At 51.7% G+C, this 22,677-nt stretch overlaps 2 protein-coding genes across 2 annotated transcripts; both read left to right on the top strand.

Annotated features, from left to right (window-relative positions):
* The first annotated feature begins 964 nt into the window (after positions 1-964).
* On the top strand, positions 965-3,604 carry LOC141950250 (acrosin-like). Its single transcript, XM_074884826.1, has 5 exons — positions 965-1,090; positions 1,403-1,600; positions 1,936-2,201; positions 2,463-2,608; positions 3,085-3,604. Exons 1-5 carry the CDS (start codon positions 1,005-1,007, stop codon positions 3,439-3,441), a joined length of 1,053 nt encoding a protein of 350 aa, XP_074740927.1. The 5' UTR covers positions 965-1,004; the 3' UTR covers positions 3,442-3,604.
* A 1,747-nt stretch (positions 3,605-5,351) lies between these two features.
* LOC141950096 (acrosin-like) lies at positions 5,352-19,848 on the top strand. The gene is made up of 5 exons (XM_074884497.1): positions 5,352-5,482; positions 17,810-18,007; positions 18,343-18,608; positions 18,870-19,015; positions 19,492-19,848. Exons 1-5 carry the CDS (start codon positions 5,352-5,354, stop codon positions 19,846-19,848), a joined length of 1,098 nt encoding a protein of 365 aa, XP_074740598.1.
* The last annotated feature ends 2,829 nt before the right edge of the window (positions 19,849-22,677 follow it).

Raw genomic sequence — 22,677 nt, forward strand, 5'->3', positions numbered from 1 at the left:
ATGTCTATCCACACAAGCCAGGATGCCAGCAGGGAGCTCCCACAGCTTTCGTGAGCTTTGAGGCTGCCACTCTTCAAGCCACGGCCTCCAGGGACCCAGCCCTGCTCGGCAAAGGCAACGCAGGTGGCTGGCTCCTGCTTCTCTCCCGTGACTGCCCTGCACGGCCGCATGTGAGCACGACTCCGCCATACAGCTGCAGAAGGGAGACTGATGAGCTGAGGCCGATCCCGGATTGACCAAAGCCATGGAGAATGGCATGTGGGGCTGAGAGCAGGAGCAGCCTTCTCTGTTTAGGGCTTGCAGTTGCCTGTCGTCGGCCACGTGTACCAGGTGCCACAACCGCCCTTGTCAATGCTGGCCCAGAACAGCAATAGAGCGCACAGACAGCAAGGACAGGAAGCCTGCCAGAGGGGGGTGCTGGGGCTGACATGGCCAGTGTGGACAGTGCTGCATCTGTGCCGGAAAGTTGACACTGCTTGGGTCTGCTCGGTTTATTGCACTCGCACATCACTGCTTGCCTGCCGCGGCTGTAACCAGATCGGCTCTGCAACACCCAAAAGTGCGTACTGCCTGTAGTAGTCACGTTCTCTGGTGTACGTTTGTTGGGAAGGACCTGGTGGCAAAGGGCTGCAGAGAGCAGGGGGCAGTGAACTCCCCGAAGAGGCTGTGGTGCCATACTGGGTTTTTTCCTGCTCGCCATTGGCAGGCGGTGCTGGGGGCCGACGCTGCTGCCTGCCACAGGGCCTGCACACCCTGTCCCGCAAGCCGAGCATTCAGCGGGGTCTGTCGGGGGTGTCCGATCCCAGCTTCTGCCTCCCCTCCTGCTTGGAAACCCCCATGTTTTCCCCCCCCGCCCCTAGAGACCACCGTGCCCAGCCCCCAGAACAAGCGACACTGTGACATCAGCCCCGTTGCCAAGGGCACCACCGGCACCGCGAGCCCTGTGGGCACTCTGTCAGCTGCTGCACTGGTGGTGACAAGCCCTCGGTTCTGGCAGCTGGCACATGCCGCTGGCAGCGATGCGTTTGCTCCCGCTCCTCATCCTGCTGGCCCTGTGCTGGCCTGCGCACGGCGCCTGGGACAGCTGTGGGTAAGTGGCCGAGGCTCTGGGAGGGAGCTTGGCAACCTGATGGGGTTCCCTGGAGGGTGCCTGCTTGTCCCCCGTGGCCACACCACGGCTTCCTCAGCCCCATGCGGGAGCCTCGGCTCCTCGCAGCACCCGGGCTGCTGGCACAACTCGCCTGCGGGGCTAAAGCAGAAACGGGGGCGGCCGCCCACCCACCCCACGGGGCTCCGTGGCCTCACTGTCCATGCAGCACCTCGTGGGGAGGGCAGACAGCTGACCTTCAGCCGGGACAGCAGTAAGCCATAGAGCAGGACGGTGATGAGTTTCTGGTTACAGGACCTGCGGGCTGCGGCCCATGGCTGCTCACTCCGGCACCTCGCGCGTCGTGGGGGGCACAGACGCCCAGCCAGGGGCCTGGCCCTGGATCGTGAGCATCCAGGATCCCTACGCAGCAGGCACGGGGCACATATGCGGAGGGTCCCTCATCAGCCCGCAGTGGGTCCTCACAGCAGCCCACTGCTTCATCAAGGCCAGGTAAGGAGGGCCAGGAACGGGGATATCCCCCCAGCACTCGCAGGTGCCCCGTCCGCAGCATCATGTGCTACTCCCGTCCCCTTTTCTTGCGGTACACCCAGTGCCTGGGCACTGCAGAGCCCCGCTGAGAGGCTGCTCAGGAGAGGGCTGGGCTCCTGCCACGGCTTCCTACAGCCTCCAGCTCGACACGCCATGAGCCCAAGGCATGCAGGGGCAGTCGCAGCTTCCGTAGTGTGCTTTCCTCTCCCCCATGTGAAGCAGGGGGCAGGGAACTGCTGGGCTGCTGCAGCATGTGGCTCCTCTCCCTCTGAGCCCTCTCCCCATCTGCCTTCCAGGCACATCACCATGTGGCGCGTGGTGATCGGGGCCACCCAGTTGACTCATCTGGGCCCGGAGGCCCAAGTGCGCAACATTAAACGGCTTCTGGTTCACGAACACTACAGTAGTATCTCGGAGGAGAACGATATTGCGCTGCTGGAGTTGGACCAGCCTGTCCAGTGCAGCTACTACGTACAGCTCGCCTGCGTGCCCGACGCCTCCCTGCGAGTGTCCAAGCTGACGACCTGCTACGTTAGTGGCTGGGGGTCCACGACGGCGAGAGGTGAGTTCCCAAAAGTGCTCGTTTCCCGAGTGCGAGCTCGGCACACGGGGGAGGTGGGCTTGGCTTCCTGACAGCAGGGCTGAGAGCCAGAGTGCGGCTGCGGGGTCGTGTGCCCATAGAGACATGGGCCTGGCCCAGGGCCCATGGCCAGACAGAAGGGCAACGCCGGTGCAAAGCCAAGCCCCAGGGAAGGGCTCACCCAGACAGGGCAGGAGACCTGGCAACGAGCTGCTGGGTGTTAATTCCTTTCTGTGCTCACAGCCGCAGGATCAACGGATGTCCTGCAGGAGGCCAAGGTTCACCTCATCAACGTCCGCCTCTGCAACAGCAGCCGGTGGTACGCAGGGGCCGTCCACCCCCACAACCTGTGTGCTGGCTACCCGCAGGGCGGCATCGACACCTGCCAGGTAGGAGCCTGCGACAAGGCAGCGCCCAGCGGCACAGGCAGCCCCGGTACAGCCGCCCAGACACACCCCGGCACGGGCTTTGCCTGGCAAGTCACCCTCCCACCACTGGGTCCCCACCGCTGGCGGGGCTCACCTCCCCTTCCCCAGCTGCAGGCCCTTGCCCAGGGTCCCACTTGTCCCGGGACTCTGCCCAGAAAGCCCATCCAGCGCTCCTGGCAGCCCCGAGGTCCAGATCCCCATCCCAAAACATCCCTCTTGCACACAGCCAGCATCGCTGTGCAGAGATGCGAGAGAGCCCTACCCCACAGGCTTACTACCCTCTCCCTGACAAGGTGCTGCAGGCCTCAGCACTGAGCAGAGCCTCTCTGTGCAGCGGATGCAGCCCTGGCAGGTGCTGGCAGAGAGAAGGAGCCAGCCCTAGTGCTGCCAGTGGCCACCCGACACCACCTGAACCCTCCCTCTCTCCTCTGCTGCAGGGTGACAGCGGTGGTCCTCTTGTCTGCAAAGATAAGAATGCTGACCACTTCTGGCTTGTTGGGGTGACCAGCTGGGGGAAAGGCTGCGCAAGAGCAAAACAGCCTGGAGTCTACACCTCCACTCAGCACTTTTATGATTGGATCTTGGTGCAGATGGGGCTGCACCCAGCAGCAACGGCTACTCCAACGCCACGGCCAGTCTTCACATCAACACCCTTTCAGAAGCCGAGGCCAACAACGCAAGCGGGCAGCTCTACGGCCTGTCCATTTCCACGCCAGAAGCTGGCGGAATTCTTTAAGCTGCTGCAGGAGCTCCTGCAGGGCCTGTGGGGGAAAGAGGCTCCAGCAGCAGCATGAGCAGGACCCAGCTCAAGCTGCAGCGCACCGCGACCATCTGCTGGGGTACTGCCTGCTGATCCAAAGGCAGCCTCAGTGTCAAAGGCTGCTCGGTCCTGCCCACACACACAAATGCTCCAGTTGAGCATTCCAGTTGTTGAAATAAAGTTGCTGGTTTTCACCATGCTGCAGTCCAATTCAGTCTCCTGTGCAAGGCAAGGATTCCATGCCCGGCACCTGCAAAATGAGGCTGCAGGCAGCCAGGTCGGGCACAAAGGGAAAGAGTCACTCCGAAGGGCTGGTCAGAGGGTGAGGGTGAGGGTGCGGTGGAAGAGGGGGGCGAAAGGTCTTGGGGACAGCAGTTGGAAACGCAAAGTGTCTTACGCCGGCTACTGGTGGGACCCTTGTGTGTGTGTGTGTGCGCGCGCGCACAATGCACCAGTGAACTTGAAACTGGACTCTCTTGTGACACAGGAGACACAGATCTGGAAAGACCCACGGTTTGCCCCGATGACTGGGTAAGGAGCTTGACATCCAGCCATGGATATTACATGGACTTAATTTCTATTCCATTAGTTGAGGAATCTCTGCACGTGCTGTGCTTATGAATCGAGGGAGTGAAGGTGTGTTTATGTTTCGCTAGTAAACACCCAATCCTGATCATCTGGAAAGGCAGAAAAGGACTGGCCTGTGCTCATGTTTATGTAAGCGGTGGGTACGAGTACATGGGCGCTGGTAAAGGCATCGCTCTGCCTGTGTCAATCTGTTTTGCCGTTCACATTAATTGTGTAACTCTGTGTGTGTGTTTGTTTACGCGCTCTTTGGACGCAGCAGAACGTGGGAACAGCAGCAGCCACATCCATCAGACTGGGACAGGAGAAGCCTCCGGGGTGTGAGAGTCCACCAGGTTCAGCTCTCGTGGACCTGAAAGGAGAAATCCCCCGTGTTCAGAAGTCTGCTGGATCTGGCTGCTCTGTAACAGAACGGGGAAGGGGGCCCAATGAAACTCTGCAGCAGAGACGATGGTGTGGACAGAGAGGCAGCAGTGCCTGGGCTGTGGAAGCAATGGGGAGGGCTGGCAGCTGGACTGGCACTGGACAGTCACTGGGCTGCCTGCTAACAAAAGGGCAGGAAGGATGCAAGCTCAAAGCTTTATAAAAAAAGTGATTTGGTGTTTGTTTTCTCCAGTAGGTACCATTAAAGCATCTGGGCAGGACCCTTCCCTGCAGGCCCAAGAGTGGCTTAGCTCTCCTGGCAAGCTTTGCCTTGAAGCAGCATGCAGTAACAGCTCAAAGTTTTGATAGCCAGCCAGCCTGTATGCTGGCACAGGAGGATGAGTCCAGATGATCCCCCTGTTCCCACAGAAGCCACAGCTGAAGTAGTTCACACTCCAGACGCTGGCCCGTGAGCCCTGCCCAGGCAGCCGCTCCCTACCTCTTTGGGAGAAGCTGGATTAACTGTTCTGCAGACTGGGCCTCTTCATTTCCTAGTCTGGGTGGAACACAGCAAACAAAGACAAGGCACAGGACTCTCCTGAGCAGTGTCCACTCACACATAGAACACTAAGAATTCACCTACACACAGGTTCTGTCTACAATACGGCTGTAACACCACATCCATATGCCTCAGTCCTCCGGCACAGTCCGTGCGATCCGTGCATTCAAGGCTGGCTTGACACATCCTACAGGAAAGGCTTTTATTAGGCAAGATCTATCATGCCCCAAACCACACCCCTGAACCAGATGAACTTCCCTAGACTGCAGTGGGAGCCCAGACACCTTCTTCAGGTGGACACACCTCGTCATAGCTGCCATGATTTCTACCATGAATGCCAGCAAGGAAGCCCATGTCTGACACTGTACTGATGGAGAACAGCAGGAGGCTGGTCCTGAGGGTATGTGTTCTCTCGCTGATGCTGAGCAGAAAGCATTATGCACTCTGACAGGATGCAGGAGACAGACCACAACCCAGATGACAACAATAATGAGTGCCTAGCTGTCGTTCCTGAGAGGAGGGAATCATCCAGTGATCCGCAGAGGAAGGTGAACAGCTTTGCCAGCAGGTCTGTTTAGACACTGTAGCCCAGAGAAGTACCACAGAACCCTGCAGGCCGAATTACCAATACAAAGGCAGTTACTGACTGTATGGGGGAGGGGAGCCACATAACAGGTTATGCTCCTTTTCCATCAAGACATCCTGCAATTTTTATCTAGGTACTGCTCCAATCAGCTTTTGAGTTCTTGCTGGGGGAAATGGGCAGTGGGGTAAGGACAGAGTTGGAAGGACATCGCTTGAATAAAATTTAAATGGATCAAATCAGTATTTTTAATTGCTAGCAAAACAAAGAAAAGAACCTGTAAGACAGCATGCAAGGTCAGTAGAGGACCCAGCTATTCATCTGGCAAAATACAGCCCTGAAAGACTAATACTCAAGAACTCATCTGGACCTAACAGATGTATGACATTCCTTCTCAGCCAGGTCAGAATCCTGAGATGTTGAAAGAAGATATACTGGATATACTGAAAGAAGATATCACTGGAAGAGACAAGAAATACAAGGCAGAGTAATCATAAAAAGCACTATACAGGAGAAGTGTCAGCTGGGACCGTTATTTGTCAAACTCCCCCAGATCACAGCTGTGACACTACCCTTACCGTGACACAAGCAGGACCCTTATGGTAATAGGTGCATGGGTGCTCTGGAACCTCTCCTGCCCAGCCGTGTCCCAGAAGTCTGTACACACGAAAACCAAGCTTAGAACGACACAACTTCCCAAGCCCTGCGTTCCTCACAACTTAAAGCCAGGACGCAAAGTCCAGTCCACCTACTCAGGGTCACAAATTAGGTTTCACCTCACTGATCTGAAAGATTCCAGGGCTGAGATTATGCAAAACTAGGGCCTTTTCTTAGCTAGGCTTAGCTATGAGTAGTGCAGACACTGAACATCGCTATAAACATACTAGCAAAAGAGAAGTCATCAGTAGACATGACTTGTAAAGGATAGTAAGACAGAGCTCGTCAAAAGTGCAAAGAGTGATAACAATATACGATACTTTATCACTAGAGATGACAACAGGAAACAACATCTAAACGTCTTGAAACAGCTTGATTTCTGACACAGTGATAAATAGCCAGGTGCCTGCCATGGGAATTGTTCCCTCTCCTTTCACAGGCAGGAGTGGCCTTGGGAGGGGAAGCATTTCCTCCAAACTGCCCGGGCAGGGGAAGGGAAGGTGATCACTGCTGTAGGGCTCGTTCTCTTCAGATCTGATCAAAGCACACTGGGATTTTGACCATTTAATGTAAAGAGCTGTGAATCACGGTATTCTTCTTGTTGTGGTCCTCAGAATCCTGACACTGTGGTCAAATCAAGTTATATTTTCACCTTTCCCAGACTATTAACCCAATCCCAGAATATTGCCAGTGCAACAAACTCTGTATTACCTTATTCATTTAGACCCACAAGATGATATGGCTTAGAGACACAGAACAAAAAACAGGCATTATGCGATGCTAATCGCCTTCAGCAAAGAGCAGATTAAAAAACCTCCACAGAGTTCATGGCTGCTTTTTGTCCCTTCATGATTTTAGTAGATTTGTTTTCTTCCATTACAGATAGCAGACACTCTGTTCTACAAAGTGTCCCAAACACCCTACATTTTGGTGGGAGGGTTGCTGAGGGGATCAGGGATGAAGGACAGAAATCTACAGGCAGTGAAGCTTCATTAATTCCACTAATCACAGACCAATTTGTTTACAGGAAAGTTTTGTGGTTTGTTTGTTGTTTGCCTTACAAGGGTGAACAGGTGTCCTAATATCTTCTGTGTGTGGAGTAACAGAGGAGCAGCCACTACTGAGAGCGCTCTGCTCAGCCTCAATTCATGAATGGGAAAGTGATTCTGCATTCGACAGCAAGGATAAAACAGAATCCTGCTGTTCAGTGGGAGACAGAATCTAAGTATCCTGTAATATAGTTTGCTACATCACCACATGTCAGGCTTGACTTTCCTAATTTACACCAGTAAGTTCTTACAGAAGAATAAATCTTTTCAACTCAAGGCTTCTGATTTACACCAGGGCAAATGGAAGTGCAGGAGGCCCTTCTTATCCTAATAAAATGTGTCAGCTACTGTTAAATGCAGTAATGGCAGATACAATAACATGTTAGTATTGTATTGCAAGATAACAATATCAGCACTGGATTGAAAGGGGAAATCAGTTACTGTTTGTTGTTGTCATTTACACCACCATTCTCAAAAATCAATTAATTGGTTGCAGTGCTCTCCAATTCCAGCTGCTTTTTAATTAAAACAATGAATCAAACCACTACTAAAAAGAAATCAGAAGCACCCACTTTGGGGAAAAAGTTTTCAAAGGATGGCTTTAACATACGCTATTGCGTTCAATTTTAGGTGATACAAGGCCACACAGAAGGTATCATTTCCTTCAGTAAAGTCACACCTGAAACTATATGGGGAGTGTTTTTTCTCCTTCCGTTCCCAGATTCTTCCATGGTACAAGGGTGTTTGGCCGCAGATACATAGTTTGTAGAAGACAGTGCCAACAAAACACCAATCACAATGCAAAGACCCCTTGTCTAAATGATTCTCATTAACATTTTAAAAAAAATTATTCCGTTTTTTAACAAAGACAGCCAGTTTAAAGGTGTTTGGGCTAGAGCTTTCAGCACTATTCTCATTTTCAAGCTGAAGTGCCCTCTGCTGGCCACGATTCCAGGTGCCTTTGCTCATACATTTCGTATGGAACTTTTTCTAAACATCAAACTTCGTTAGAAGAGGGCAGACTCCTATAACAATATATCATTTAACTGTTGAAAATGATTTTCCTTTTTACATCAACAGGATCTGCATTGGGGGAAATTATAAAGGGCATTTAAACTTTGCGCCAAGAATCGAAACCTCGTTGGCTTTGCTCAGGTGCTCTGATTCTGTGGATAGATGACAGGCAGGTGAATGAAGAAGAGAACAGCAAAACAGGTGGACCAGTGCTACAAACACAAAAGAGAAGATTAAGTGTGATGGAACAGAGACTGCAGAAGAGATTCAGCATGGAGATTCAAGAAGAGAGAGCATACAAAATCCATCCAGGAACTAAACCGTTAGGCAGCTACATCCTTCCTCTTCTCCATACTGCAAAATGTAGTTGCTAAAGGGTTTGTGCGGTTTTGGCTGTCACAGCATTCAGAACGACAAAGACAGAGGGGCTAAACCCAAATATACAGGGGAAAAGACCCCCCAAACATTCAAAGAGGTTTTGGAAGAGAAAGTATATCCTGGATCAGTGGAGAAAGGGACAAAGAACACAAGTGACCTCAAATTCAGGTCCAAGATGCACTAGGAGAAAAGAAAGTTAGATATCATTTGAAGGGGAAAAAAAATAAATTAAAAAGTCAATAAAACCAGACTTTCCATTTGGCTAAATTAGATTTCAGCCCTGAACTTACCTAGGATGGTGAGGTCAGATTTCTCCACATCATTTCTCTGGTCAGCAGATGGGTAGGTCATCCTTTATTTCTCCTTCTGAACCTTCTCTCAATCTACAGATGCCTGTAGACTCGAGAGCTGCTTCCTCCGATTCCCTGGCGCTTTGCAGCAATCTAGTTCTTCAGAGCTCAGCGGGGGTAACAGGAGACTTGTCTGTCTTTGAGGACAGAGGACAGCTTCAGCCAAAGAATGTTAGCTTTGTGAAGCAGCAGTAAACTCCTGAGAGGTACCTGCCTGGACCCGAGGAAGAACAAATTACTCCCGAGCTGTTCCATCTTTTCCTGCTCTTACCTTGCCATCCAGATGCTTCGTGAGGAAAACAACGCAGAGGAGACATGTTTTCTTTCCCTTATATATTACAAGCCAAAAATGTGCATTTTTTTTAGGATAGGGTGTTTCTCTGGTAGAGATGAACAACAGCACTGAGGCAGTAAGAAGGATCTGTAATGCTGAGAACCACAATTAAAACTTAAAACTGATCTCAGGCTGCCCTATAAATCTTTCATTTTTCTTACCATTATCATTAGTTAGACTTGTATAACAAAACAAATATCATCTTTCAAAGGGCAGGTGGAGAAATCAGGTTTCATGCTTGCTAACTGAAAGACCTGATAAAGGAGACAAAGTATTAAGATGCATCCAGATCATTAAGTCTTTGTCTTCAAAGGATTTTCGTCATTAGCAAGTTACTTTTCATAGAATTTTTGGGTGCATGTTGAAAATATTTTATTGCCTTCACATTTAACATGAAGCTCAAACACTACAGAAAACTAATTTTCACTGTTTTGCTAAATCTGAAGCAGTTTTAGGCTATTAGGATCAGTTTCCTAGTGCATTACATGAACTTTAATGTCATCAGTGAGAGGGGGGAGGGATAATCAGGCTTAATAGGCTTAGCCAAAATACAGCCACTGGCATTCAACCACATGCCGATAGTTGCCAGCTTTCTGGATCTCTGAGGCTACTGCACCATCTCCAACGCTACTGTACGATAAATCAATTTTTTAAAAATGTAGCCATAAAACCAAGGTCAAACTGATATCCCCATAGCTAAAATGACCTTGCAATAATCAAAAGATGAACAGGTACCCTTCATTTTTCTGCTGAATTTAGACATGCACATAAAAAGATACTCATTTTAGTTCTGCTTTTCTAGCAATAGGTGGCACTATCAAATGCCACTTTCATAATTATCTACTGTTGCACCATAGCATTCTATATTCCAGTGGAAGAACAGCAAGGAACATGGCTGAGGTTATTTTTCTTTCTGCTTCCCCTAACCAGAACAGAAAATGCACCTTGCAGTTGTTTTGTTTTCTGTTTTAAACTGTAATCATGCTCAAATACATTTTTACACCAGTTAGAAACTTGAGAGAAATATGTTATTGTTTTTTAGAGTATGCTACTTTAGACAAGTGGCAAGCAGATAAACATGCTCCATGCTCCACCAATCTCTATGCTAATATTAATATTTTTAAAAATCATGGTTTTAAAAATAGATGTTCTGTCAGCACTTTCAACCACCTTTTTGTGACCTGTTAAAGTACATAATATCACTACTTTTCCCCTCAATTTCCATATTTTCCCAGATTTGTAGATAATACACACGGTTCGCAAATAACACATCTTCTTAGCTTGCAAAAGAAGCACTCTGCTACTCTTCCCCTTCAACTTGTTGACCACCTTTCTCTCTCTTCTTTCTCCAAACTCACCAGTTTCATTCTCTGTGCAACTGCCCGTGCTGCACCTTTCCTTCTCCTGCTCCAGGCATGCTGGCTCTGCAGGCCTGAGTTCAGAAAGATGCTTAACAGCTGCAGCACAGAGTCAGAACCCTGAGCTCAGTATTTTTGAGGCTGATCATGTACAAAACATTGTTTTGGAGATTTGCCACTTCTCCAGTGTAATTTTTGAAGCCCCAACTCTCATAGAACATGCTTCTCACCTGAGCTGTTTGCATAAGGGATAGACTTCATAAGAAAGAAAAGTATTCCAGACTAAGTCTCTTTTGGATTTGAATTTCTTTTGTTTCAAAGTAAAATGCGCTGGAAGCCCAGAAAAAACTTCTGTTTGTCTCAAAGCAAGGAAAGAATTAAACACCAAAGCTGTTTTCTGAAGTCTTTGGGTTATTATGGCAAAAGCATCAAATCGGTCTTAAAATTGCTACGTGCCATTAGGCAACCTTCTACTTTCTCCACAGATCAGCCACTTCCCTGCAATTTCACAGCACTGTCTAAGGCAAAGTGTGCCCAGACTGCACCGACAGCGAGCTGACACGACACACTTCATGTTCCATTGCCCACTGTCCTTAGCTGTTGGTGACTCAACTGCTGTTCCCACAGAATAACGACACGCTTGGCCTCTGCCTGTGACTCACGTGTTGCTACAGGGCTTCTTTTAACTGAAACACACAGCGTGTACTTTCTGTTTTGGAGCAACAGCCAAACATGTGGTAGAGAACTTATTTACAATGCACACAGTGACAAACAGACGGCATCCTAGGAGGAAAAAAAAGGATTTCAATAGATTTTTAAAAAAGTTTTTAATTTACAGTGCAAGTTAAAGGATGCAAACCAAGCAATAAAGCAGATACAACTGACTGTTCTTTTAGAATTGAAAGAAACACTTAAGTGATATTTCTCATTAGCTACATCATTTAAGGTTCATCTTAATTTAGTCCATGGACTGCAAGATTAGAGGATCAATCTTGTCTCTGTTGGTGTAAATGGCCATGTTTGCTGTGGCTTTAGTCAGTCAGGGTTATTCCTGACTCCAGTGAGAATTCCTGACTCCAGACAGAATGTTTTTCTTTTGTTGCCACAGCAAGTCACCTGCTACAGGTTCTGCAGTTTTGGGGGAGGCGACTGCTCAAACATCCACTCAATTCCCCCAGAGCTCAGTGACATTGTTCAACAGTTCTGAAATACCGATTGGGTGAACCACGACACTCACGACTTTCTAACAGCAAAAAAATGCAGCGGCTTCCAAAGCACTGCACAAATGGAGAGTGGGAGCAGCGATCTGCACGGCAGCAGGTCTGATCCATGTACACACTGACATGACCAGGAAGTCTGTACAAAATGTGCCTGGAAGTCTTTTTGTAATGCTGATTTCAACTATAAACCTGTCCCTGTCGCTGCAGTATCGGGTGGATTCACGTTATGTTACCTTGTTTTCTGGGTGAAATTAGTATAAAGCAGCTGAAAGAGCTCAGACTATGATATGAATTAAACCCAGACTAACTCTATAGAAAATCTCACGAGATTCTCAGATCTCAGGCATAAACTACAGCACAGCTGCTGTGAAGTGCACACCACATACAGCACCAGGGCCACGCACACACGCCGACACAGCCAGTTCCTTCTGGAAGGAATCCCGCCAGCACAGACTGACGGCGGTGCGCGGTCGCTCCGTGTCAAAGGAAACCGAGCTGCCTACTAGGAAGTGTAATTTGGAGCAGTTGCAGTGTTGATGTGTTGAATCTTTTAGAAACTGGTAGGAGAAAAAGCCAACTGCTAACGAACCAACATAATATGAAGTAAACTAGGATAGGAAGCCAACTGATGATTTAAGCAATAGTTTTCCCAATACAATGTCATGCAAATGCCCTAGAACATAGCAAGGAACCTGCTTTGCTTTCAGAAAGAGCCAAAATCCAGTGCCTTTGGTGTAAGAGGCAGCATTCATGTCTAAACTTAGGGCAAGAACATTCTTGCATTTGACAATGCCTTTCTAAGGTCTTGCTGTCATTAAAAAAGACAAATGAATAAGATAAAGCTTTCTGAAATTAGGCAATGCTAGGTTATTTTTTATCTAGATTAACTCCCTTATCCCTTCCATGACACAGCTGCACAAATGCTTGTAGTGGCAGAAAGCAAAAGACTAAGATGAAAGGCCAGCTTGGAAAGCAGAGAGGAGAAGACAGATACTACCTTTTTGCAGTAGCAGCGCTGAAACTGTGGCCTGAGACATCTTGCTACTGAAAACTTCAAGTCCTTTTAATCTTGTGCAACATATCTGAAATCAGCCAGAGGTAATGCTGACTGTCCTTGAATTCATCCTGCATTATGCTTACAGAAGCTTAATTAAATTAGCTCTTTGGTGTGCACATGCTCATTACAACTGACTGTACTCTGTGTTTAAAAAACAAACCCAATAATCTTCCTTTGGAAACACATGCTTTCATCAGGTGCACAGGTGATAAATAAAGTAATTTTCAGCAGATTATTGACTTCAGGTTTGTCAGTCAGTTATGTAATTTAGAATTCCAAGCACATACACCAGTGCCCTGAAATCAATCCTGTGGGTCACCACTGTGTCTGTTACAATGCACACTCCCTTTTCGCTGATATACACCTCTGCACCTCCATCCCATCAGAGACAGGCAGCTTTTCACCTCCCCCAGTATAATGCACACGCATTGCCATACTATCAAACCCAAATCCAAGATTTGTTAAATACGCTTCTTTAAAAATCACTGAAACTCTTTCACATCCCATTTAATCTCTGCATTCTTCTTCTCTAAGGGTGAATATAACTTCCCAGCTTCCAGCAGTCTGGAGATAATTCTGGACAAGCCTCTAAGTAATTAGCTGGGGAGCAAACTTTCTTTTTCCATCAGCAATGCTAGTGAGAAAAAAAAAGAAAAATCCTACGGTGCTTTTTGTTAGCTGTAATGGTGGGAAAAGCTGAAAAATTTGTGGTGAGTGTTTGCATGTCAATTAGAAATAAGAAGAAAAACCAGATGATTAGTTATTATTCCTACTATATGTCTCCAAGGTAAATCTAAGCAACAGAAAATGAGAAGTGGAGACAAGATGACTTTAAGAACTGCCAGAAGTGTTTCACGTCCCAGTATACTCACTTGTTTATGGCTCCTTCAGTTCTGCAGGTCAAAGATTCCCAGAAACTTGTAAATCATACTTACCCTAGGTATTGCACATCCCTAAGTGACTACACACCTACAGCCTCTTTGCACTATTTGCTCGAGCCGGTGCTAAATACTCCACTCCTAGGCTAGCAGAAAAGGCAGGTATCTCCGTAGAAACCTGCAGCTTGCTGAAGTGTGTGTGCAGGTGGCACAGAAATATCTACTTCCCACAGGCACTTAACAAGAACATACTTGCTCAATAATTACACACAGTGTAATTTAATAAAATATTGCAGTCTGGTAAAGGAGAAGGAAGAGTGCTGAATTTCCCTTTCTTTCCTGATGGTTTGCAGGGAGCCCAGCACAGAGTACCAAGTGCTGAACACGGAACCTTCTGGATGATGCTGGAATTGCTTTCTGCACACGAGCTCTGCTCTCTGCCACGGGAATATCAATGGCAAGACAAATTGTTTTGACCAGCTGAAATAATCTAAGCTTTAATCAACAGTGGTGAAGGACAGTTATATGCTTTGCTTATCCTCGGCATAGTTTCGGGCAGTTTGGAAACAAGTGCTTAATATTAAACAATTCATTTCTTTCCAACAGTCACACAGAGATATTCCCAGAGTCTTATTACTTGAATTTACAGGCAGCAGTATTGCTGAGGTAAAGGACTTTACTCAGCCCCATGGAGTTACAGATGAGGACAGACACTGAAGACTCATCAAGGAAAGCTATTCATTAAAGTTTCAGTGTTTGTTTCACAGCGCCTCTGCCAGCGGTCATTTGTGCAGTGGGAGGTGGGGGGTTAATGCAGCCCCTGCCCCATGAGCCGATACTAACGAAAATTGTCTGGAAGCAACAATCAGCATGTTGATGGGGTGATTGCGCACCAGGTGAAAGAACCCAGTTTTGGGACAACAAACACACACGCACACCCTGACTGCACACCAACACACACACACACACACACACACACACACACACACACAGACACTCCCTGACTGCAGACCAACACACACACTCCCATGGACGGCACTCCTCAGCCTCCTGCTGCCACTGCTCCCAGCCTCTTGCCGCTCCATCCCCTTCAGTTGCTCCACACTGGAACCCTGTCCCAAGCCCACCAGACCCCCCCCACCCCCAGCTAACCCAGCTCAGCCCTAGAGCTACCCTGCAGCTCTGTCCCAGTGACCCCTCTGGCTAACGGGGCGCTGGGGCAGCCAGCTGTGGGCTGGGGAGATGACCAGCCCTGCTTGGAGGGCAGCTCAGTGCAGCCTGGGCTCGGTGCTGGGTGTCCAAGCTGAGGCCTCTTGACAGAAAGCCAGACTTGGTCAGGGTGGGACCGTGACACAGCATCATCTCCAGAGCCAGAACAGCTCCCTTCAAACCATGGTCCAGAAGAAGCAAAGGGCGTGCCCCAGTGCCCAGAGATGCCAGCTCAGCTGGAGGTGTGTGGTGCAGCCCTGGGTGGGAACAGAGCTGGGAGCTGCAGCACCATCACGTGCCAGGGGCCAGGAGCGCAGCAAGAGGGGGTTGGGATGGACGGTCCTGGCAGCTTCAGAGGCAGGACCTTGTGCAGCCAGTGCAGAACGGACACGTCTAGGTGGGAAGCAGCTCAGGGTGTGCATGCTTGAGCACGTCCAGGTCCTTCATGACTCCGGGAGGTGGAAATGTGGCCGGCGGTTGGCAGGCCTGGTCCTCTTGTAAGGTCTGTCAGGGGTGCTGGGGCTGATCAGTCAGGGGGGCTGCAAGCACACGCCATCCACAGGACTGAAAGGGTCTCTCTCTCCTCTTGCTCGGGAGCTAGGCCAGCTTCAAGTTCAGCAGGGAATGGCACACGCACGCAGCACTGCCACCCGTAGCTGGCCCTAGACACGGGGTGTTTCCAACTGACAGGTCCCTCTGACCTGTGTTCCCTTCTGCCATCGCTAGCAGCCAGGCCTCGGGAACCACCCCCCCCGGGTACAGAGTGGGGCCACGCAGAAAAGGATTTGGAACTCACGTGTGAGTAGCTCCTTGATCCCCCCTTCTCTCCATTTTCTGTGCTTATACATCCCCCTCATCTTCCCCAACTCCTCCCTTTCTCCGCCCTTATCTCCTCTCACACAAGGGACCCACCCCTGGTTGTTTTTCCCCCTTGCTCCCAGGTTTGCTCCATCTGTGAACACATTTGGTGTTTCAGGTGCTGTTAGTGAGGTCACCTTGGACTTCCATGGCATTCCTCATGCTGTTTCCTGGGTACTGCTGTCCCTGCCAGATTCCTCTCCCTAAAATGACCCCATCTCTTCCTTCAATTATCTGTGAACCGCGGCCATCTCCCACATCATTCCCCCTTAGCCACCTGCCAAATCTGGTGCTGGAAGAGCAGAGTATCCACGGAAGACAATATGCCTTCTCTCAGGCCGTCTTCTGCCTGCTCTGAGCAGATCTGGGGCACCACCTTCAGGCCAACTTTCAGAAACCGAAGCGGCCTTGAGTCCAGTTTGGGGCCCAGCCCTGGTGCCTCTGAAGCCATGCTACACCTCAAGGGCCCTGAGAGCAGCTGTTCCACTTTCAGACGGAGCCTGCCCTGGCATCCTAGGGACCAGGCTGGGCACTCAGCTGTGTGCCTTATGTCTATCCACACAAGCCAGGATGCCAGCAGGGAGCTCCCACAGCTTTTGTGAGCTTTGAGGCTGCCACTCTTCAAGCCACGGCCTCCAGGGACCCAGCCCTGCTCGGCAAAGGCAACGCAGGTGGCTGGCTCCTGCTTCTCTCCCGTGACTGCCCTGCACGCCCGCATGTGAGCACGGCTCCGCCATACAGCTGCAGAAGGCAGACTGACGAGCTGAGGCCGATCCAGGATTGACCAAAGCCATGGAGAATGGCATGTGGGGCTGAGAGCAGGAGCAGCCTTCTCTGTTTAGGGCTTGCAGTTGCCTGTCGTCGGCCACGTGTACCAGGTGCCACAACCGCCCTTGTCAATGCTGGCCCAGAACAGCAATAGAGCGCACAGACAGCAAGGACAGGAAGCCTGCCAGAGGGGGGTGCTGGGGCTGACATGGCCAGTGTGGACAGTGCTGCATCTGTGCCGGAAAGTTGACACTGCTTGGGTCTGCTCGGTTTATTGCACTCGCACATCACTGCTTGCCTGCCGCGGCTGTAACCAGATCGGCTCTGCAACACCCAAAAGTGCGTACTGCCTGTAGTAGTCACGTTCTCTGGTGTACGTTTGTTGGGAAGGACCTGGTGGCAAAGGGCTGCAGAGAGCAGGGGGCAGTGAACTCCCCGAAGAGGCTGTGGTGCCACACTGGGTTTTTTCCTGCTCGCCATTGGCAGGCGGTGCTGGGGGCCGACGCTGCTGCCTGCCACAGGGCCTGCACACCCCGTCCCGCAAGCCGAGCATTCAGCGGGGTCTGTCGGGGGTGTCCGATCCCAGCTTCTGCCTCCCCTCCTGCTTGGAAACCCCCATGTTTTCCCCCCCCGCCCCTAGAGACCACCGTGCCCAGCCCCCGGAACCAGCGACACTGTGACATCAGCCCCGTTGCCAAGGGCACCACCGGCACCGCGAGCCCTGTGGGCACTCTGTCAGCTGCTGCACTGGTGGTGACAAGCCCTCGGTTCTGGCAGCTGGCACATGCCGCTGGCAGCGATGCGTTTGCTCCCGCTCCTCATCCTGCTGGCCCTGTGCTGGCCTGCGCACGGCGCCTGGGACAGCTGTGGGTAAGTGGCCGAGGCTCTGGGAGGGAGCTTGGCAACCTGATGGGGTTCCCTGGAGGGTGCCTGCTTGTCCCCCGTGGCCACACCACGGCTTCCTCAGCCCCATGCGGGAGCCTCGGCTCCTCGCAGCACCCGGGCTGCTGGCACAACTCGCCCGCGGGGCTAAAGCAGAAACGGGGGCGGCCGCCCACCCACCCCACGGGGCTCCGTGGCCTCACTGTCCATGCAGCACCTCGTGGGGAGGGCAGACGGCTGACCTTCAGCCGGGACAGCAGTAAGCCATAGAGCAGGATGGTGATGAGTTTCTGGTTACAGGACCTGCGGGCTGCGGCCCATGGCTGCTCACTCCGGCACCTCGCGCGTCGTGGGGGGCACAGACGCCCAGCCAGGGGCCTGGCCCTGGATTGTGAGCATCCAGGATCCCTACGCAGCAGGCACGGGGCACATATGCGGAGGGTCCCTCATCAGCCCGCAGTGGGTCCTCACAGCAGCCCACTGCTTCATCAAGGCCAGGTAAGGAGGGCCAGGAACGGGGATATCCCCCCAGCACTCGCAGGTGCCCCGTCCGCAGCATCATGTGCTACTCCCGTCCCCTTTTCTTGCGGTACACCCAGTGCCTGGGCACTGCAGAGCCTGGCTGAGAGGCTGCTCAGGAGAGGGCTGGGCTCCTGCCACGGCTTCCTACAGCCTCCAGCTCGACACGCCATGAGCCCAAGGCATGCAGGGGCAGTCGCAGCTTCCGTAGTGTGCTTTCCTCTCCCCCATGTGAAGCAGGGGGCAGGGAACTGCTGGGCTGCTGCAGCATGTGGCTCCTCTCCCTCTGAGCCCTCTCCCCATCTGCCTTCCAGGCACATCACCATGTGGCGCGTGGTGATCGGGGCCACCCAGTTGACTCATCTGGGCCCGGAGGCCCAAGTGCGCAACATTAAACGGCTTCTGGTTCACGAACACTACAGTAGTATCTCGGAGGAGAACGATATTGCGCTGCTGGAGTTGGACCAGCCTGTCCAGTGCAGCTACTACGTACAGCTCGCCTGCGTGCCCGACGCCTCCCTGCGAGTGTCCAAGCTGACGACCTGCTACGTTAGTGGCTGGGGGTCCACGACGGCGAGAGGTGAGTTCCCAAAAGTGCTCGTTTCCCGAGTGCGAGCTCGGCACACGGGGGAGGTGGGCTTGGCTTCCTGACAGCAGGGCTGAGAGCCAGAGTGCGGCTGCGGGGTCGTGTGCCCATAGAGAGATGGGCCTGGCCCAGGGCCCATGGCCAGACAGAAGGGCAACGCCGGTGCAAAGCCAAGCCCCAGGGAAGGGCTCACCCAGACAGGGCAGGAGACCTGGCAACGAGCTGCTGGGTGTTAATTCCTTTCTGTGCTCACAGCCGCAGGATCAACGGATGTCCTGCAGGAGGCCAAGGTTCACCTCATCAACGTCCGCCTCTGCAACAGCAGCCGGTGGTACGCAGGGGCCGTCCACCCCCACAACCTGTGTGCTGGCTACCCGCAGGGCGGCATCGACACCTGCCAGGTAGGAGCCTGCGACAAGGCAGCGCCCAGCGGCACAGGCAGCCCCGGTACAGCCGCCCAGACACACCCCGGCACGGCCTTTGCCTGGCCAGTCGCCCTCCCACCACTGGGTCCCCACCGCTGGCGGGGCTCACCTCCCCTTCCCCAGCTGCAGGCCCTTGCCCAGGGTCCCACTTGTCCCGGGACTCTGCCCAGAAAGCCCATCCAGCGCTCCTGGCAGCCCCGAGGTCCAGATCCCAATCCCAAAACATCCCTCTTGCACACAACCAGCATCGCTGTGCAGAGATGCGAGAGAGCCCTACCCCACAGGCTTACTACCCTCTCCCTGACAAGGTGCTGCAGGCCTCAGCACTGAGCAGAGCCTCTCTGTGCAGCGGATGCAGCCCTGGCAGGTGCTGGCAGAGAGAAGGAGCCAGCCCTAGTGCTGCCAGTGGCCACCCGACACCACCTGAACCCTCCCTCTCTCCTCTGCTGCAGGGTGACAGCGGTGGTCCTCTTGTCTGCAAAGATAAGAATGCTGACCACTTCTGGCTTGTTGGGGTGACCAGCTGGGGGAAAGGCTGCGCAAGAGCAAAACAGCCTGGAGTCTACACCTCCACTCAGCACTTTTATGATTGGATCTTGGTGCAGATGGGGCTGCACCCAGCAGCAACGGCTACTCCAACGCCACGGCCAGTCTTCACATCAACACCCTTTCAGAAGCCGAGGCCAACAACGCAAGCGGGCAGCTCTACGGCCTGTCCATTTCCACGCCAGAAGCTGGCGGAATTCTTTAAGCTGCTGCAGGAGCTCCTGCAGGGCCTGTGGGGGAAAGAGGCTCCAGCAGCAGCATGAGCAGGACCCAGCTCAAGCTGCAGCGCACCGCGACCATCTGCTGGGGCACTGCCTGCTGATCCAAAGGCAGCCTCAGTGTCAAAGGCTGCTCGGTCCTGCCCACACACACAAATGCTCCAGTTGAGCATTCCAGTTGTTGAAATAAAGTTGCTGGTTTTCACCATGCTGCAGTCCAATTCAGTCTCCTGTGCAAGGCAAGGATTCCATGCCCGGCACCTGCAAAATGAGGCTGCAGGCAGCCAGGTCGGGCACAAAGGGAAAGAGTCACTCCGAAGGGCTGGTCAGAGGGGAGGGTGAGGGTGTGGTGGAAGAGGGGGGCGAAAGGTCTTGGGGACAGCAGTTGGAAACGCAAAGTGTCTTACGCCGGCTACTGGTGGGACTCTTGTGTGTGTGTGCGTGTGTGTGTGTGTGTGCACAATGCACCAGTGAACTTGAAACTGGACTCCATCATGACACAGGAGACACAGATCTGGAAAGACCCACGGTTTGCCCCGATGACTGGGTAAGGAGCTTGACATCCAGCCATGGATATTACATGGACTTAATTTCCATACCGTTAGTTGAGGAATCTCTGCACGTGCTGTGCTTATGAATCGAGGGAGTGAAGGTGTGTTTATGTTTCGCTAGTAAACACCCAATCCTGATCATCTGGAAAGGCAGAAAAGGACTGGCCTGTGCTCATGTTTATGTAAGCGGTGGGTACGAGTACATGGGCGCTGGTAAAGGCATCGCTCTGCCTGTGTCAATCTGTTTTGCCGTTCACATTAATTGTGTAACTCTGTGTGTGTGTTTGTTTACGCGCTCTTTGGACGCAGCAGAACGTGGGAACAGCAGCAGCCACATCCATCAGACTGGGACAGGAGAAGCCTCCGGGGTGTGAGAGTCCACCGGTGGGACCGGAGAGTCCACCAGCTCTCGTGGACCTGAAAGGAGAAATCCCCCGTGTTCAGAAGTCTGCTGGATCTGGCTGCTCTGTAACAGAACGGGGAAGGGGGCCCAATGAAACTCTGCAGCAGAGACGATGGTGTGGACAGAGAGGCAGCAGTGCCTGGGCTGTGGAAACAATGGGGAGGGCTGGCAGCTGGACTGGCACTGGACAGTCACTGGGCTGCCTGCTAACAAAAGGGCAGGAAGGATGCAAGCTCAAAGCTTTATAAAAAAAGTGATTTGGTGTTTGTTTTCTCCAGTAGGTACCATTAAAGCATCTGGGCAGGACCCTTCCCTGCAGGCCCAAGAGTGGCTTAGCTCTCCTGGCAAGCTTTGCCTTGAAGCAGCATGCAGTAACAGCTCAAAGTTTTGATAGCCAGCCAGCCTGTATGCTGGCACAGGAGGATGAGTCCAGATGATCCCCCTGTTCCCACAGAAGCCACAGCTGAAGTAGTTCACACTCCAGACGCTGGCCCGTGAGCCCTGCCCAGGCAGCCGCTCCCTACCTCTTTGGGAGAAGCTGGATTAACTGTTCTGCAGACTGGGCCTCTTCATTTCCTAGTCTGGGTGGAACACAGCAAACAAAGACAAGGCACAGGACTCTCCTGAGCAGTGTCCACTCACACATAGAACACTAAGAATTCACCTACACACAGGTTCTGTCTACAATACGGCTGTAACACCACATCCATATGCCTCAGTCCTCCGGCACAGTCCGTGCGATCCGTGCATTCAAGGCTGGCTTGACACATCCTACAGGAAAGGCTTTTATTAGGCAAGATCTATCATGCCCCAAACCACACCCCTGAACCAAATGAACTTCCCTAGACTGCAGTGGGAGCCCAGACACCTTCTTCAGGTGGACACACCTCGTCATAGCTGCCATGATTTCTACCATGAATGCCAGCAAGGAAGCCCATGTCTGACACTGTACTGATGGAGAACAGCAGGAGGCTGGTCCTGAGGGTATGTGTTCTCTCGCTGATGCTGAGCAGAAAGCATTATGCACTCTGACAGGATGCAGGAGACAGACCACAACCCAGATGACAACAATAATGAGTGCCTAGCTGTCGTTCCTGAGAGGAGGGAATCATCCAGTGATCCGCAGAGGAAGGTGAACAGCTTTGCCAGCAGGTCTGTTTAGACACTGTAGCCCAGAGAAGTACCACAGAACCCTGCAGGCCGAATTACCAATACAAAGGCAGTTACTGACTGTATGGGGGAGGGGAGCCACATAACAGGTTATGCTCCTTTTCCATCAAGACATCCTGCAATTTTTATCTAGGTACTGCTCCAATCAGCTTTTGAGTTCTTGCTGGGGGAAATGGGCAGTGGGGTAAGGACAGAGTTGGAAGGACATCGCTTGAATAAAATTTAAATGGATCAAATCAGTATTTTTAATTGCTAGCAAAACAAAGAAAAGAACCTGTAAGACAGCATGCAAGGTCAGTAGAGGACCCAGCTATTCATCTGGCAAAATACAGCCCTGAAAGACTAATACTCAAGAACTCATCTGGACCTAACAGATGTATGACATTCCTTCTCAGCCAGGTCAGAATCCTGAGATGTTGAAAGAAGATATACTGGATATACTGAAAGAAGATATCACTGGAAGAGACAAGAAATACAAGGCAGAGTAATCATAAAAAGCACTATACAGGAGAAGTGTCAGCTGGGACCGTTATTTGTCAAACTCCCCCAGATCACAGCTGTGACACTACCCTTACCGTGACACAAGCAGGACCCTTATGGTAATAGGTGCATGGGTGCTCTGGAACCTCTCCTGCCCAGCCGTGTCCCAGAAGTCTGTACACACGAAAACCAAGCTTAGAACGACACAACTTCCCAAGCCCTGCGTTCCTCACAACTTAAAGCCAGGACGCAAAGTCCAGTCCACCTACT

This window comes from Strix uralensis, chromosome 15 (genome assembly GCF_047716275.1).
Source record: "Strix uralensis isolate ZFMK-TIS-50842 chromosome 15, bStrUra1, whole genome shotgun sequence".
NCBI classification, from domain to species: Eukaryota; Metazoa; Chordata; class Aves; order Strigiformes; family Strigidae; genus Strix; species Strix uralensis.